Source organism: Polychytrium aggregatum (assembly GCF_025602895.1).
Source record: "Polychytrium aggregatum strain JEL109 chromosome Unknown BJ171scaffold_23, whole genome shotgun sequence".
NCBI lineage: Eukaryota > Fungi > Chytridiomycota > Chytridiomycetes > Polychytriales > Polychytrium > Polychytrium aggregatum.
This window is the reverse complement of record NW_026516225.1, coordinates 110,377-126,999: the sequence shown is the minus strand read 5'-3', so window position 1 is coordinate 126,999 and position 16,623 is coordinate 110,377. Positions and strand designations below refer to the sequence as shown.

Genomic DNA, 16,623 nt, shown 5'->3' with positions numbered 1-16,623 from the left:
ATTTATACCCGAGAGCAGGAGCCCGTCTGTGCGGGCTGGTTGGGGAAGTGACCCTGTTCAAAAATCGCCGAGAGGTTCAAGCCAGGGATGTGAACGCGAAAATGGCGGCTTGATTGGAGGGAACTCAACCCCAGAAGCGCATCGCTCGCTCAATCAGCCGTGGGAAGACATCTGGAAGCACCCTCCGAACGGCAGACTCGAACAATGTGACCATCCCGACCTTGAACCCCTCAGACGCATTCAGCGCTGCTGCCTTCCTGTACTGATGCTTCACAATCCCAAAGAAGTTCTCGATGGGATTGAAGTCGGGCGAGGCAGGTGGGGTGAAGATCACTGACCATCCTCGGCGCTCGATGCAGTCCAGGACAGCCATTGTCTTGTGCATGCTGACATTGTCCATCACAATCACAGAGTCGTCTGGGAAGCTCGCTCGCTCAAAGAACTCGACCATCGAGTGTGTCTTGAATGATGTGGGGATGTACATGCGATGCAGCACACCAGAGTGGTTGATGGCAAATGCAGCCGAGACAGACTTGTGTTTCATGTGATTGCGCTGGCGAAGCGGAGCACCCTTCGGCGAGTATCCGTAGAGAGGGAAAATGGATCTCCTGATCCCTGTCTCGTCGACAAAAACGAGTCGTCGTGGGTCAATGGAGCGGGTCTCGTCCCTGAACTGTGCCACTCGCTCATCCAGTCGCTTGGACTTGTAGAGGTGTGTTGCCCTCTTGTGAGAGAGACCTGCTCGCTGGATGGCAGTGTGGCAGAGCGAGAGTGAAACTTTCCTCTGGAGGATGGACTCGAGCTTGCATCGCAACACAGGACCAGTCTGGAGCGGGTCCTGTTCAATCAGGCTGCGAATGACTGGACATGCCTGCTCGAAGAAAGTGGATCTGCGAGCTGGGACCCGGGATGGGCCATCCAGCTTGCATCCTCGGTGTCATCGATGGATGGTGCTCTTGGATACACTGAATATGGAGGCGACCTTACGCAGGCTATGGATGAGGGCGTAGCATCGCAATGCGGCGGTGCGAAAGTCGGATGTGTGGCGAATGGTCATGGCCAGCGCGCGATAACATTGGGTAACAAAATATTCGATGAATGGTCAAAATCCCGGATGTCCCGTTTTATATTGGATCGCCTGTAAGGAATTCAAACAGTCGTTTCGTGACCAACAAGCAAGCCCGAGGCGAGAGCCTGATTCGCTGAAGAGACCATCGAGATGGCGATTGTATTGAGCATGGAAGTGAGTGCGACTGGCTGGGCTCAGGTACGACGATCCGGAGGGCTGAGGCAGCCTGGAGCAGAGGTCGAGATAAATGGAGGCAAAGTGCAGTCCAAGGAGAATGGACAAGTGATCCCCAGCCTGAACGCCGTTGACTGTAGCAAATGAGATATGGCTGGAGCTCAGAGTTGCTTGAACTGCGTGCTTTCGTAGTTGATGAAGGACCGGAACTCGTTGGAAAGGCCGCCCTTGTGCTTGGGCTCAAAGTCCGTGATTTGGCAGTCGAGCTCGCGGCGGATCTGGGCCTGCATCACGGCACCGGTGCAGACAAGATACTTGCAGCCCTCGGGCTTGGCCAGCCACCGACAGGTCTCAGAGGTTTTGCTCCAACACTCGTCGCTGAGAAACGGTGGGTCTGCGATGATGAAATCGAAGCGTCCCTTCAGCGGACGGGTGCCGGCCTTTTCGTCCAGGTCTGTGGGGTTGTTATAGTCGAAAAAGACAAACTCGGACTGGAAGACGGCAAAGCGCTGGTCGTACTCGAGAACAAAAATCTTGCGATGGCCGACGTCGATGTTCTGGCAACACCACCATCGACCAGGACCCGCAAGATCCGCCGTGACGACACATGGCGCATTGAGTAAACCGAGAATGGTCAAGTTGTCAAGATTGGATGGAACAGCAGAGGCCAGCGACGACGCAGACATCCAGCCGCACGAAAACAAAGAGGGAGGCGTATGAGTTGGATGGACAGAGGGAGTCGGTGGAAATCGGCCGCATGGGCACGTCTCTTTTTTATTGGATATCACTGGTTTTACACATCTGTGGATCGATGCCACGGCTGAGACGGCGGTGTGCCAATGTCGATCGTGCCGGTCGCTGGGCCAGCCGGGGAGACTGTGATGACGAGAGCGCATTCTTACCTTGAGGGCAACAAAGGCTGTGGGCGAGCTCACGCAGGCAATCCAGGCGCCATCGTCTGTCTGCTCGATGGCCTCCTTTGCCAGCGCAGCGGCGGTCTCTTCAGAGTACTGTCAGTTGCACAGGGAGGAGAGGGCGTTAGCACACTCGTTCGGCAGGCCAACACACAAGTCAGCAAACGACGAGGGCTCTGCACTCGCGACTTTCAGAAAAAAAGGCAATATGGTTTGTCCAACATGTCCGATTCGGTACAGGTCTGAGATTGTGATCATCATTACAGCGACAGGGCACAGCAGCCGACCAAAGGGCAAAGGTCCAAAGTCTCGACACTTACCCAGAACTGCGAGAGCCTTGCACAGCCGGGAGTGACCGGGTGGAGCGGGAGTGAGTCGTTGGGCGGCAAGGGCAGTCAGACGGAATCGTGTGGAGGATAGTGGGAGATAGGGGACGGAGGGCGGAGCAGCGGTCCTTACTGCCAGTCCTCTTTGAAGGCGGACATGTCGAGGATCCGGGCCTGAGCAGCCATTTGGTCAGCGCTCTGATGGGCAGCCTCGCGCAGACACTCAAAGGCAGCCTCCTGCTCCTTCTTTTCAGACAGGAACTGCGTCAGCGCCGACATGGCGTCCGAAGAGAGTGTCAGGGGCTCGTCGTCGTCAAAGTTGCTCATGGAGGCAGAAGCGACAGAGGAGTGGTGGGAGTGAACCAGAGCCGAACGAGGCAGTGAAGAGCGAGGCAGAGAGAAATCGCGCGCTGCCGGCTAATTTATAGTGGACACACACACACACGCCTGATCACGGCTGCGCACGTGTGGCGTGGCCCAAGCCACACGCGGCACTCGAGCCGGCGATCCAGCCAGTCCGCTGGCTACATCCACAGTCACCTGACTGGGTGTGCGGCTTTGGCCAAGATCGAAACCCAGCCAGCCGCATCGGACCACTCCTGCCAGATCCTGCCCAGATCCAAGAACCCGCCCCTCCCACAGCAGATCAGCCCAGCCGAAATGCTCAGAAAGCCTTCGACGACGATCCAGCTGGACCATCGCGACGTTCGCGACCTCGAGGAGATCATGGCCATGTCGCTACCGACGTCGCAGAGCGCGTCGTCTCGCTCTGCCGCTGCCGCCGAAGCCACCCCGACTCCTGCAATAGCCTTCTCCAGGGCAGCATCAGGTGCATCCACTTTGGCAGGATTCGCTCCAAAGCAAGACGACCTTTTCCAGGCGCCTGCTCCCAGCAACCTCTCCACAACGCTGGCATCCCGGCTCACAACGCGACAGAGATTGGGCTTTGACTCGTGAGGGCCTGCCGTAAAATCCCTGACCAGCGACAACCGGCGACAACCAGCGACAACCCAGGGCTGCAGCATCGGACCCGGATCACCAGGACAAGCACAATCGCTGCGCCCGCAACTCGGTGCCAGCCTGCATCCCTGCCGCCAACCACTTCCCAAAGCACCGCCAGAACACCTGCTTGCAGTATCGCCGATGGCATCGACTGCATCAGTCTTTCGATGATGCTCGTATCTATCTCTCGAAGGCTCGGAGCTGTGGCACACCACACCACATGGGTCGACGGCCCTCTGCCTCCCCTCTCTCATCTGGAAGCAACGGACAATGTGATCGACGAAATCATGATATTTGCATAGGAGTCGCTTCGTGGCGGCCATAGTCGGGTTCCAGTTGGATCGTTTGTTTTTCTTGCTCTTGTTTTCGACCATGGTAGTATATGGCTCAGGAAATAATACATTCCCGAGGCTCGTCGTCGGCATACCAGACCAATATCAGTATCAGTTTTATGCTGATGGCGTATGGTGGGATGTCGCTGCGAAAAGTTGAAGGAAAGGGAAAAAAAGAGGAAATTGGCAGGAGGCAGGAAGAGAAGAGGAAATCAATCGGGCCTTGCAGTTGAAATAGAGGCGGGAGCAGCATGCTGAGCAAAACAGAACAGAACAGAGTAGGACAGGGCAGGGCAGGACAGAGCAAGCGCGGGTATGAAAACACAAAGGTCAAGAAGAAGAGGCCATCTCGGGCGCAACCTGTGCGCGGCTGAGTGATGGGATTGGGAAATATGTGCCAAGTGGATTGATGGATGCTGCGACAAGTTAGGAGGCCAATACGTCTTGGTGCAGTACTCCCTTCTTTGCCAGACCGACCGGACTGGACTGGACTGGACTGGACTGGATTGGACTGAACTTGACCAGATCGAATCAAACCAAACTAGGCACAGGGGGGTGTGGGCTGACTACTTGCGTCCGGTGCGGCCAAAGACGACGGCGTTGCCAAAGTCGCTCATGTCCACAAGCCGCAGCGACGGGGGCTTGCTGGGCGGAGGAAGGTAGCGCACACGAATCAAGTACTCGAGACACTTGGCGACGGTGTTGGCGGGATGGGGCAGCGAGCACGGAGCGATGGCCACGGTGTTGGCATTGTCGAGGTTGTAGGTCATGGTCATGACGACGTACATGAGCGGGAGCAGGGCGTTGACTTGGTCCTGGCTGTAGCTGGCGTCGCGCAGCTGGCTCTTGAACTGCTCGCGGCTCTCGAAGGTGAGTTTCCAGCCAAGACTGGCAACGACCTCGAAGATGTCGTGCTCGCCAAAGGAGCGGTTCTCGCGGTCGTAAATGTGGAAGACGAAGAGGTTGAGCGACTCAGGCGTCGACACGATCTTGGCGATCGTTTGGGCAACAATGTCGACGGGGATGAGGTTCATGCAGACGCTGCTGGCGTGGGCCGGGGTGATGCCGAGCTGGATGCAGCCCTTGACGTAGCGCCAGATGTAGTCGTCTGAGTTGGACACTGGAGGGTGTGGGCGGAGGGCGACCGTCAGTTGCAGCCCTCTGGAGGGTCAAAGCATTGGCGCAGCGCTGAGACAGAGTGCCCTTTTGATGCTCGAGCGATGACGCCGGCACCCTCTCTTCCAATGACTTCATGCCAGCCAAAGCATTGGCCATGACATTGGATCTATCGGCACATATGTGCGAGGACTCGGTCAAGTCCGTCGCGCCAAGCACGCTTACCTCCATGTCGTGAATCGCCCGCGATGATACTGGGGCGAGTGATGGTCGCAGGAACGCCACGGGAACGAGCCCGGTTTACAAGCTGCTCCGAGACCCATTTGGTCTGATTGTAGCCGCCAGAGACGGTCCAATCCGTGTAGATCTTCTCGGCCAGGACGGTTTCGCTGGACTCGTGCATGTTGGGAATAGCACCGATGGTGGAGATGTAGTGGAAGGCCTTGAGATGATGTGTGGTTGCCAACTTGAGACCCGTGGCCGTGCCGATGACGTTGGTGGCGACAAGGGTTTCGTATGGGTAGAGCCAGTGAACATGGGCGCCGTTGTGGACGATGATGTCGGCTTCGATCGCGAGCTGGTTCCATCGCTGCGGGCTGAGCCCCCAGTTCTCGAGGGCCAGATCGCCGCAGACGGGCTTGACCCGTTCCCAGATATCGAAATCGGGCCGTGGACTGGTGCGCAGGGACCACACCAAGTTGCTGGTGACGTCCCTGATGCGCTGCAGAGCCTCCGCGTCGGTTTTGGCGCGGACCAGGCAGATGATGTCGCTGCTAGGGAACACCTTGGCGAGCTCAAAGAGCAGGAAGGCGCCGAGGAAACCCGTCACACCGGTCAGGACGATCGCCTTTGGGGTAGCGGCAGGATCGAAGGGAGGGAGGCCGCTGGCAGCGATCCGCTCATGGTCGAGCTTCTCGACCTCAAAGGCCAGATTCACCGAGGGGAGGGCAAAGTTGCGCTTCTCCTGAATGTCCAGGATAAACTTGGCTACCGACTTGGGCGTCATGCCGTGGGCGAGGAGGACGTGGGGCGGCACCTCGACGTCGTACTCTTCGCGGATGGCCAGCGAGAGGCGCACGGCCGTGAGCGAGTCAAATCCAATGCCGGCAATGTAGTAGTTGCGGCCGTCAAACATGTCGACGCCGAGGATGTCAGAGCCCATGCGGGCAACGCGGAGAGCGATCGAGACCTCGGGCGAGCTCTGGTTGGTTGGGAGCGGGTCGTATGTGATGGCAAGGCCGTAGTAGCCGGCTTGGTCCGCCAGGCGCTTGAGACGCTTGAGGTCGCGCTTGCCCGAGTCGTTGTAGGGCATCTCGCTCAGCTCGATGCAGTTGTTGATGGGCACGCTGACGATGTTTTCAAAGGCGAGGATGGTACCGGCCATGTCGAGGATCTGGCGCGTGGTAAGCTTTGGAGCTGAAGACCGCCGCGACAGAACATAGAGCATGGTGATCTTTTGGTCCGAGGTCTGCACGACGGCACAGCCCGTGATCATGGCGGCCATCTTCTCGGTCAAGAGATCCTCGACAAACTGGAGATCGACAAAGACACCATTGATCTTGATCTTGCGGCCGAATCTAGGGTCGATGGCAGCCGAGAGGATGTCAGCAGAGGCGCGGCAGTGTCGAATGTTGCTCTCGTCGGCAACAAGCAAAGTGTGCTGCTGGTGGAGGGGTCGGATGTTGCACATCGCGGGGAGAGCATGCTGGCCTCCTGCTGCCAAAGAGGTCTCCTAGTCCTACCTGCCCAGAACAACAAAGGTATTCTCCCGAATGAGTTCGGCCTCGTCCAATGTGCAGATGCGCGGAGAGCCATCGGGAAGATGGCCAAAGGAGGCGAGTTTGTCGCGCGGATCGGTATTGGCAAAGACCGTGAGCTTGGCGAGCGGGTCGTCCTTGCTTATGGCATAGCAGAGAATGCCTTTCTGTGGATAGTCGCCCGTGACAATGTCGCCTGCTTCATTGAGCACGACACAGCGAATGTTGGGCTTCTTGAGAGTGTAGACCAGGCGCTCGGGGGTCGGGCCCGGCCGGATGATGCAGTAGGCGATCGCTTGGAACAAGCCCGTCTGAGAGAAGCCGGTGTGTATACCCGTGGGGAGGGAAGGAAGCGATTCAGAGACGACACAGCAAGTCGTATGTGTGAGTGAGACATTCTGTCAGATTGAGACCACCTGATGTGGAACGACGCCCTTCCCGTTGTGCTTGATGCAACCCACTCACTCGGGTTGCACTGGTCCAGATTGACGGCTGGGATTATCGACGGCTAAGGGCACACTCTCACCTCACTGGAACCATATCCACAGCTGATGATGGTGTTGGGACAAATCTTGAGGGTCTCGGTGACGAGTGCGGTGGAGACACTCTCTCCGGTCAGAGAAATGTTCTTGACAGCGGGCCAGACCTTGTTCTTGTCCTTCTGGCGCGCAAACGTGAAGATGAGCTTGAGGACCGACGGAGTGACTCCGAGCTCCTCCAGGCCGTCATCGAGAAGGCGCACGATCTCGGCGGACTGCTGGACGATATTTGTCGTGGACTTGGGAAACCACAGCGAGGACTTGACGTTGGCTCCGCCGACCATGCGGGCCATGCCGGCGACAAAGGAGGGTTTCTGCGTATCAGTTGAAATGGACAAGATCTGATGTGAGTATGAATGCACTGACGGCGGTGGACAGCGTAGCAAGGCAGAAGGTGCACCGGGATGCAAACGAGCACAAGCGTACGTTGACCACGGCGGTGGAGACATAGTAGCCCGGCCAAGAGCCGCGGCCGGCCGCTGGGAACTTGTGGGACACTGGGAAGCTGGCGAAGGTAGTTTCAAAGAGGAACGATACGAATAAGTCTGGCGGAGCGAGACATGAGCGAGGCGAGGCCAGCGAAAGAGTGGCAAGGAGTACGACGAAGCGCGCATAGCAAGCCAGGCTTTGGTCGAGGAGCAGGAGGGGGAGGAGCTACTGGTGGATTTGACGCCTACGTTTTTGGGATGCCTGTTCAAAGAAAAGTCAGGAAATTAGGATCGCGCCATCGAATCGCTGCTTGAATTTGTGTGGATCCCAGACACAACTGGCGAGTGGAACCTACCTGTGGTGCCGGAAGTGCTCAGGAAGGCAACATACTCTTCCAAAGGAGCGCAGAGGGACAAGGACGGCTCGGGAATGCTCTCAAGGAGGGGGAAGGTGCGACCGTCGACGGCCTCGATATAGTCGGTGTATCCAGGCTTGGCGGCTCCATGAAGCAGTATCTTGATGCCCAGTCTACAAAAGTGGAGATGTTGGATGCAGGGCAAAGGCACATGCGTGCGCGGGCGACCCACCATCAGTCATCCGCCGCTGGCCATTAACCGTCAGCAGCATATGTCCCTGGCTTAGGCAACGAGTGATGGACGTCTTGACGGTGTGGTTTTGGACACTACCTTTGGCAGATCTCGCGGCGGGTGTTTGCAGGCCAGTTGAGGGCAAAGTTGATGACTTGTCTGCGAAACATTGGCGATGGCAGGTAGATGGTGATGATGGAAAATCAGTCATCGGTAGGACACGCCGACCCAGACAAATGCCACGGGGCTGGAGGAATCCCGTGTGTCGGTCGGATACTCGCTCACGATTGGGTGGCGACGCACTTTCCGAGAATCCAGACGGCATAAGTATAGTAGACCCAGTGAGCCTCTGTGTCGATATAGAGGCCGATGACCTTGATGTCGTCTGACCAGGCGGGCAGCGCCTTGAGACCCATAGCGATCGAGTAGGCGTGGTCCCAGACTTGGCGGTAGGTGAATCGCTGGGGCTCGGGGCCCTCGTTGGTGTAGATGGCGAGGCAGTCGGGCTCGTTGATGGCGATCTTGATGAGGGCCTCGAGCGGATGCATCCAGGGCTCAAAGACATGGATGGACTCTGGCGAAACCGGCTGCTGGCTTGGGGAGGCCTGGGAAACAGGCTTGACCTCGCGCTCGGAGACTGCCGGCTCGGGATTGGCAAGCACCAGACAGCCGAAGCAGGAGCACAGGGCCGCGATCTGCGGGAAGAGGCCGGACGACATTGCGGGAGCAGAGGGTGGCAGACGATGTGGTGTGCGGGATACTATGCCACGGAAACGAGATGGAGCCGATGGCCGAGTGATTCCTGAGCGAAGTGGGCGGAAGGACAGACTCAAATACGGGGGCTGGAAGAGCTGGAGCGATGGTGGGTCTCTGGATGGGCGACAAGCGGCCAGGGGAAGACGCGCGACGACAGGACCCGGGGCGGCCACGCGATGGGCAACAAGGCGGCTGCGGAGTGTGGCGCGATCGGTGTCGCTGTGTGAGCGGAGTTGCAGTTGTCTGTTGTATTTGTCTGTGGATTGCTGTGTTCTGTTGATGCGAGTCAGCCACTTTGCTGCCGCTGCAACCCTTGCACAAGTTCCATCACAGCAACAGCAACCGTCACACGCACCACCACAGACAGTGTAGCCCGCCCAAGCACATCGATCCCATCGCCTCTCCATCAACGCGTCGCACAACGCGTCGCCGAAACATTGCGCAGCGCCACCCGTTCATTCGCCCACAGCGCGTGCTGCGCGAGCCGGCTCGGCCACAACGACGTGCGTCACCAGGCCGCAAACCAATCGCAGCGCGCGGCCGGTCTTGTGCCCCACATTGCACCACTGGGTGTGGGTCAGATGCGCCGCCCTTGTGTTGCGGGACAGCGCACAACCGATCGTCGGAAGCGCCGCCGTTGGTCGATTGGTCGGCCAGTTTTGGCTGATCTGGCTGGTGCGCCGATCGCCGCACCGACACCGATTGTGGCATTCGCGAGCCGTGACACAGGCGCTGGAACTGATCGCCGCAACATCCATGTCGCAAACAGCGCTTGGCATCAGCAAGCAACACGCCCGGGGTCGAACACATGCAAGTCTGTGATCATCACCAAACAGGCTCTGAGTCGCACATGAAAGGCCTCTGGTATGAGGAGAGCGGAACGAGCCAACATTCCCACGTCCCCTCCCCAAAAGTCAATCATGCCGCGAAGGAGCCAACGGTGTTCAAAGCAAGCTGCAAAATCATGATACTTTGATTGCGCATGCCGCCGACAGCACACCTGATCAGTTATCGTGGTTGGCACGCTTTATCATGGCCACCCTCGATTCCGACGGCAGGGAGTGCACATCGCAACACGATATTCAGATGGTGTGTCGATATCAAGATACTCGGCCTTCTCGAGTCGCTTGGCTTCCCGGAACTGTGAGCACACCTGGAGATCGAGTTGCTTGAATCGCCGTCGCCTGGCTGGTGGCTTTCGCTTGCAGGGAGCCATCTGAGCGAGAAAGCATCCTTGATGCAGATCCAGAAACACATAACTGAATGGTCATGGCCAGCACGCGATGGTTTGAGTGATAACATATTTGTTCCACGACCAAAATCCGGGGTGTCCCGTTTTTTATTGGATTCGATGAAACGATGACCACGCAGGGTCAAAGCATTGGTTTCGCATTTGTGGTCATGGTGGAGGAGGAGGAGGAAAAAAGTGTCATGGATGGCGAATGTTGTCAGGGTGTTGAGGTCTATAGTGGACCCGTGCGGAAGCCATCCGCAAGCGGAGCCGAAGCAGAGGGAGCAAAGAACTGGATCTGGGCAAAAGACACGTGCAAAGAAAACTGGGATTTGGGGACCAAGAGGCGAACGGGCGGGTTCGGTTCATGATCGAGTATCTAGTGCTCGGCAGTGGCACGGGCCTTGGATCGAGAAGAGAGTGCGACGCAACCGGCAATGATCAGGGTAGCAACGGCAACACCACCAACAAGGATGCCGTTGAGGATAGCGGGACTCTCGACGGGAGTGTTGATGGGGCCAATGACGGCACCTTGGTTGGTGTTGGTGACGTTGACGTGGGAGCCGGCGGTGGGAGTGCTGGTCTGGGAGCCGGAGATGGAGGCAGCCGAGACCGAGGCAGAGCCAGAGAGGGCAGCCGAAGCAGAAGCAGAAGCAGAGACGGCGACAGTAGCCGAAGCGGAGACAGAGGCCGAGACAGCCGAGGCGCCAGAGGCAGCGACCGAGCCAGAGACAACGGCAGCAGAGGAGGCGGCAGAAGTAACCAGAGCGGTAGCGCTGGCGGAAGCAGCGTCGGTGGTCGCGGCGACGCTATCGGTGGCAGTTGGCTCTGGAGGGGAATGGAATCGGGAATGGAATCGGGAATGGAATCGGGAATGGAATCGGAAATGGTGAGGGTTTCAGCCAAGACGATGCAGGGAGACAGGGGTCCGGGTGGTGCTGAAACAGCATCGACCATGGATCGCTGCTCACGATACATCACTGCCATCTGCGACGACATCGTGATTGCCACATCGGCAACATGGTATCGCGATTGCCATGTGGTGACGTGGTATCGCCCCCCCCCGGCACCAGTGCTTGTCCTGCTACATACCGACAGAGGGAGCATCAGTGCTGGCGGTCCAGCCACTCCAGTGCGGGAGGGCGTTGGCAGCAGAGATGGCGGCAACGACAAAGAGGAGCTTCTGGATGGCAACCATGTTTGTGGAGTGTTGGAGGGTCGAAGGCAGAATAGAAGAGCACGGCAACAGGACAGGGAGGAGCAGCGGCGATCGCAGACGGGCTTTATATCGAGAGGTCGTGCGCAATCCCGGCCGGCAGCAAGATGGACGCCGATGCGACGACTCAGAACGACACCGCCGTCCCGCATGCTGATTTGCCAGAGGAGCACCGCGAGGCGGCGGTCTGTGTATCCTCGCCGGGCTCGTGCATTCGCCGCGCAACGCAGGAGGTGGTGGTGGAGGAGGGAGGGGTGGGCTGTGCGAGCCCGGCACAACAGACGATGGATTCTGCGCTCTTGCCGCACTGGGTGCTGTGGCAGCGCCGAGGCTCGCACAGACGGCACGGCGCCCAAGTCCAGAGCCGCGTGCTGCAGCGATTGGCTGCCGATGCTCCAGCGCGCACGTTCGCGCAAGAAGCAAGGGACGCGCCTCATGGCAACGGTCTCCATGGCGATTTCATCGCAGCAGCCCCGGGCGCCTTGCGGGGAAGAGCATCCTGGTATTCATGCGTCTGGTGGGGCCGACTGAAAGATCTGTCGGTGCTGCGGTCATTTCATCCTCCATCCTGAGGGTCTGGACCGAGGATGGCGAGCGACCGCTTTGTTGTTACCACATTGGTATTACATTGATATCATATTGCTATTCCATTTCTATCGCATTGCAATTCCACTTCTATCACATTGCCATCACGTTGCTATTACTTTGCATCTGCGGTTGCGTGCTCTGCTGTCCACTGATCCTTTCCCGCGCTGACCATGTTGTCGGTGTTCATGCTCCTGTCGCAGCGCCCGCCCCTGGCTGCTGGCGCTGTCGACCGGCGCCTCAAGAGCCCGCCTTCCCGCCAAAACCGTCGGTGATCACGACGGTCTCGGCAAAGAGAGTGGGCTCTGGCCGTGCTTCCTCGTCTGTACTTTGGCGCCCCTCAGGGCCAGCCTCGGCAGAGCACCCGAAGGACGAGACGGAGGTGATGCCAGGAATGGCGGGAAGTCCCCGCCAATGCCGCCATTGTGGAGCGAGTCCCGATCAACGACGCTGGCAGATAATCGATATAAAGACGCCGCCATCTGCTGGAGTACGCCCCTCAATTCCTCCTTCCATAGCACCGCCCGCACCGCCATCGAACGCCCCTCCATCCCTCGCTCCTCAACAATGAAATCTGCTGTGTGTCTTTCGGTTGGGCTGCTCGGTACGTCCATCGACCTTTGGCAAAGAGAGTGCCGCCATTAGTTATCCGAAGGACTGGATCTGCGATACAAATCCGGAGAATCGCCAGACTCATCGCACCGTCATTCTAATCGACAACCTTCTGCAGCTCTCTGTGCTGGAGCAAGTGCCGCATGTGCCAAGTAAGACGGGTGCTCATCACCCGCTGTTACGCACTTGCGCAATCGTTTGTGTCGCCGAGGGATAGTCGATATCGCTGGACCAAGCGAGATTGCCATGTCGGAGGAGGAGGAGCGATCCTGAAGGACATCACTGACACATCCATGGGGTTCCATCCCACTTTACGACACCTGCAGCTCCAAGGTTTCCATCAATGACCCTGTGCTGATCACAGCTGGTGAACAGCCCATTGCATGGGGAACATATATCAACAACGTTGGCGGCCCCAATGACGCCTGCATCAGCGTGACCGATGTTCGTAAGTACACAGAGCTTGTCCAGGTTTTGGCATACACACCATACGGGTCCGAAAGCTGGCCACCCAGAAGAGATCATGGCGACATGCACTCGGCTCGGCCGTCCTGTTGCCGAGGCGACTTGGCAACGCAAGTCCTTGGCCATATTGTTCACATTCGAGATCCAATCCGGCGGCTGACCGTGGCGCTGATACCCATTCGCTCAGGACGAACCCTGTGGTTCAACACAAAGGACTTGGACTGCTCCCGTGGCACCATTCCGCAAATCGCCCGCTCGGTGTCCATTGGTTCTGGCATCCGTCTGCCTCAAGCCTGCAACTCGGCCTCGCGCTAGTTCACCTTGTTTGCAAAGGCGACTTGCTCCGATGCGCATCCCCATCCTCGCAGATTTGGCGCACAAGTACAATCGAGGGGAGGATTGGGGATGTTCTGCATGCACGGATTCCAAATTGGATGGGACATTATCGGCGACGAATCGACGAAGAAAAAGGAAACACAGCAACGATGGATCACTCGGAGGCGAGAAGCAAACGCATTCATGCTCCTGTTTTGGACCGCCTAATCCACAGAACTAGGCATTTTTGTTTGCGAGCCAGTGTGGCAAGAGTGGGACTGTATCTGGTTTATTATTGGTCATTGTGTTGTTATCTGGACTGGAGCTCCATTTGTATTTAGATGGATTAAATATACAATGTATACACAAGGCCATGTCAGGGACACATGATGACTCTGGGAGCGCCGTACGGTTTCGAAGAAGTGTCGCTGTATTGAGTGGCATGAAGGCGATGATGGTGCAATACTCCCAGTCATACTCTGCCAAACAGACAACCGAGACAAGACAACCAACAAACGAGAAGAACAGCGAGTGGATATCAAGTGGGAAACGGCCCAGGGGAAGGTTGGGGCGGAGATGGAAAGAACAAGCACAATACAAAGCAACGACAGAAGGAAGAGTGTCCTCGCTGTGAGACTCAGTCGAGGACTCAGTCGAGGACACTGGATCGATGGTGTGGTCGAACAACCAGGATCTGCCAGGTGAGACTCTGGGTGAAGCGCCGAGGGCTATCCGAGTGCAGTGCATCAACTGCCACTGCCGGTCACTGCTGGCCATGCCTCAGGACAACCCGTCGGTGCAGCCTGGTCCAGCACATCTGTGCCGTTCAGTTGCGGCCAGTGCGGCCAAAGACGCTGACTTCGGGATAGTCGTCCGTCTGGAGCGGCGAGACAGGCTCGGGCGGAGCAGGGAGGTACTTCACACGGTCCAAGAATCGGAGACATCGCTCGACGACCTTCTCGGCCGGGGGACTCGGTGTCGGATAGATCGAGCGGGTGTTGGGGTTGTCGACCTGGACGGACATGTCCATCAGCATGTGCATCAGCGGGAACAGGGCGTTGGTCTCGACGGAGGGAGCCGAGTGGAGCAGGATCTTGAACTGCTCGCGTGTCTCGAACATGACTCGCCATCCCATGGCATTGACGATCTCAAAGATCTTCTTCTCGGCGATGAGGCTGAGCATGGGGTGTCGGTGTGAGATGGGTTGGTGTGTGATGGGTTGGTGTGGTGAGCCGGTGCTGTCCCATCCATTCTCTATCCATGCCCTTCCTTCCCACTCGCTGCTCCCCCAGCATGCCATGAGCCACATCCTCACCTGTTCTCCGAGTCGCTGACATGAAACACAAAGTTGGAAAGGGCCTGCTCCGAGGCCACAATCGCCGTGACGACCTTGGCCACATGGTCGACCGGGTCCATGGTCAGTGTGACGGGGGTTGCATGGGAGGGAGCGATTCCGATCTGGATGCATCCCTTGACATATCGCCAGATGTAGTCATCAACGTTGCATGCTGGTGGCGAGAGAGAGATGGAGAAAGCGAGTGAGTGTCGGCCGAGGACTCACCAAGCACATCACCACATCACCACATCACCACATCACCACATCACCACATCACCACATCACCACATCACCACATCACCACTCGCTCACCTCCGTATCGGCTCTCGCCGACGATCGCGGCCGGTCGGATGATCGTCACCGGCACGCCCCTCGATCGTGCCTTGTGGATCAGCTTCTCCGAGACCCATTTGGTCTGTGCGTAGCCGCCAGAGAGGTTCCAGTTCAGCGACATTCGCTCCTCGAGCGGCTGGGCCGAGCCCTTCATCGGCAGCGTGCCGATCGTCGAGATGTAGTGGAGCGGCTTCAAGTGGTGGGTCGTGGCCAGTCTCAAGGCCGTCGCCGTGCCGAGGACGTTCGGGCCCTTGAGTGCCTCGTAGTTGTAGAGCCAGTGGACCTCGGCACCGTTGTGCACAATCACATCGCTCTGCTCGCTGATCTCCTGCCATCGCTCGTCCGACAGGCCCCACTTGTCCTGTGCCAGGTCGCCGGGAAGACCCACGATCCTGGGACGGATGTTGTGCTCGAGGTCGTGCATCTGCTGCTGGTTGAGGATCAGCTTGCTGGCCGTGTCAAAGATGCGGTCGATGGCGGCCGGCTCGTCCTTGGCTCGGACCAGGCAGTAGATCTTGGCGCTGGGGAACCTGCTGGCCAGCTCGTACAGCAGGAATGCACCGAGGAACCCAGTGGCCCCCGTCAGGACGATGCCGCGAGGATTGTCGGGATAGACAAACCGAGGGAGGCCGTCGGCCGTCACACCCGCATCGTCGAACCTGACGGCTTCCTGGTACAGATCCACGGTCGGCGGGACCATCAGTCTGTCGTCGAGCATGTCGATGGCAAGCTGGGCGACATCGGTGGGTGTCATTCCGTTCGACAGCAGGATCAGCGGCGAGATCTCGACATCCAGCTCGTCCTTGATGGCGAGGGCCAGGCGGCCGGCGCTGAGCGAGTCAAAGCCGACACCGCCAATGTAGTAGTTGCGGCCATCAAGGGCGGCCCTGCCCAGGACCCGGCTGCCGATCTGAGAGATCTTGGCAGCGACGCGGGACAGGAGAGTGTTGTCGATCCTGAGAGCCGGATAGACGACCGACGCAGTGTACTGCTCGACATTCTCGGCAAACAGCCTGAGCTTCTTGAGGTCGCGCTTGTTGGAGTCGTTGAAGGGGAATCGCTCGAGCGCAAAGCAGTTGTGGATCGGGACCTTGGCGACGTTCGAGAGCGCAAAGAGCTCCTCGGTCATCAGGATGATGTTGGCGGGGCTCAGGAGGATGGCAGGGCCGGTTTGGGGGACATAGAGCATCACGATGCGCTTCTCGGAGGTTATGACAAAGGCACAGTCGGCGATCGAGTGGCTCAGGTTCTGGTTGACAAGCTCCTCGAGGGCATTGAGGTCGACATAGACGCCGTTGACCTTGACCTTCTGGTCGAATCTGGAGCGGTGCATGTGGAGGGATGATGTGGTGTGATGGGAATGTGGGTGAGAGGTGATGTGGGTGAGAGGCGTGATGAGGTCGATACATGGCAAGTGGATGAGTGGTGGATGGGTGGTGGTGAGGCAGGAGATGAATGCCACATCGCAGCCAACATACCGACACAGTGCCTCTGCATCGCACCCACCTTCCAACCACAGTGAACTCGTT

At 58.1% G+C, this 16,623-nt stretch overlaps 5 protein-coding genes across 5 annotated transcripts; 2 read left to right on the top strand and 3 right to left on the bottom strand.

Annotated features, from left to right (window-relative positions):
* Positions 1-1,109: 1,109 nt before the first annotated feature.
* On the bottom strand, positions 1,110-2,867 carry BJ171DRAFT_509020 (putative N6-adenine methyltransferase-domain-containing protein). Its single transcript, XM_053111334.1, has 4 exons — positions 2,617-2,867; positions 2,478-2,493; positions 2,146-2,253; positions 1,110-1,800 (listed from the first exon to the last, which is right to left on the bottom strand). The coding sequence occupies exons 1-4, from the start codon at positions 2,808-2,810 to the stop codon at positions 1,405-1,407; spliced, it is 714 nt and encodes a 237-aa protein (XP_052965684.1). The 5' UTR covers positions 2,811-2,867; the 3' UTR covers positions 1,110-1,404.
* Positions 2,868-4,146: 1,279 nt separating this feature from the next.
* Positions 4,147-8,964, bottom strand: BJ171DRAFT_623088 (male sterility protein-domain-containing protein; the record flags this gene model as incomplete). Its single annotated transcript, XM_053115454.1, has 9 exons — positions 4,147-4,937; positions 5,159-6,510; positions 6,676-7,001; positions 7,217-7,543; positions 7,656-7,734; positions 7,907-7,919; positions 8,014-8,186; positions 8,345-8,404; positions 8,549-8,964. The coding sequence occupies 9 exons, from the start codon at positions 8,962-8,964 to the stop codon at positions 4,384-4,386; spliced, it is 3,300 nt and encodes a 1,099-aa protein (XP_052965683.1). The 3' UTR covers positions 4,147-4,383.
* A 1,387-nt stretch (positions 8,965-10,351) lies between these two features.
* On the top strand, positions 10,352-11,677 carry BJ171DRAFT_509013 (uncharacterized protein). Its single transcript, XM_053111333.1, has 2 exons — positions 10,352-11,060; positions 11,325-11,677. Exons 1-2 carry the CDS (start codon positions 10,670-10,672, stop codon positions 11,603-11,605), a joined length of 672 nt encoding a protein of 223 aa, XP_052965682.1. The 5' UTR covers positions 10,352-10,669; the 3' UTR covers positions 11,606-11,677.
* A 580-nt stretch (positions 11,678-12,257) lies between these two features.
* Positions 12,258-13,719, top strand: BJ171DRAFT_599839 (uncharacterized protein). The gene is made up of 4 exons (XM_053114964.1): positions 12,258-12,637; positions 12,764-12,797; positions 12,972-13,093; positions 13,298-13,719. Exons 1-4 carry the CDS (start codon positions 12,448-12,450, stop codon positions 13,423-13,425), a joined length of 474 nt encoding a protein of 157 aa, XP_052965681.1. The 5' UTR covers positions 12,258-12,447; the 3' UTR covers positions 13,426-13,719.
* Positions 13,720-13,998: 279 nt separating this feature from the next.
* Positions 13,999-16,055, bottom strand: BJ171DRAFT_137358 (male sterility protein-domain-containing protein; the record flags this gene model as incomplete). Its single annotated transcript, XM_053105684.1, has 3 exons — positions 13,999-14,600; positions 14,741-14,933; positions 15,074-16,055. Coding segments are annotated over 3 exons (1,524 nt in total), but the record flags the coding sequence as incomplete, so codon positions are not given.
* Between the last annotated feature and the right edge of the window lie 568 nt (positions 16,056-16,623).

Excerpts from the sequence above, each read along its gene's own strand:
- BJ171DRAFT_509020 (XM_053111334.1), bottom strand. The coding sequence starts at position 2,810 with ATGAGCAACTTTGACGACGACGAGCCCCTGACACTCTCTTCGGACGCC. Across the intron at positions 1,801-2,145 it reads CAGCCTTTGTTGCCCTCAAG|AACATCGACGTCGGCCATCG; the intron begins GTAAGAATGCGC and ends TGGTGTTGCCAG.
- BJ171DRAFT_509013 (XM_053111333.1), top strand. The coding sequence starts at position 10,670 with ATGATCAGGGTAGCAACGGCAACACCACCAACAAGGATGCCGTTGAGG. Across the intron at positions 11,061-11,324 it reads GCTATCGGTGGCAGTTGGCT|CGACAGAGGGAGCATCAGTG; the intron begins CTGGAGGGGAAT and ends CCTGCTACATAC.
- BJ171DRAFT_599839 (XM_053114964.1), top strand. The coding sequence starts at position 12,448 with ATGCCGCCATTGTGGAGCGAGTCCCGATCAACGACGCTGGCAGATAAT. Across the intron at positions 12,638-12,763 it reads TCTTTCGGTTGGGCTGCTCG|CTCTCTGTGCTGGAGCAAGT; the intron begins GTACGTCCATCG and ends AACCTTCTGCAG. Across the intron at positions 12,798-12,971 it reads GCAAGTGCCGCATGTGCCAA|CTCCAAGGTTTCCATCAATG; the intron begins GTAAGACGGGTG and ends CGACACCTGCAG.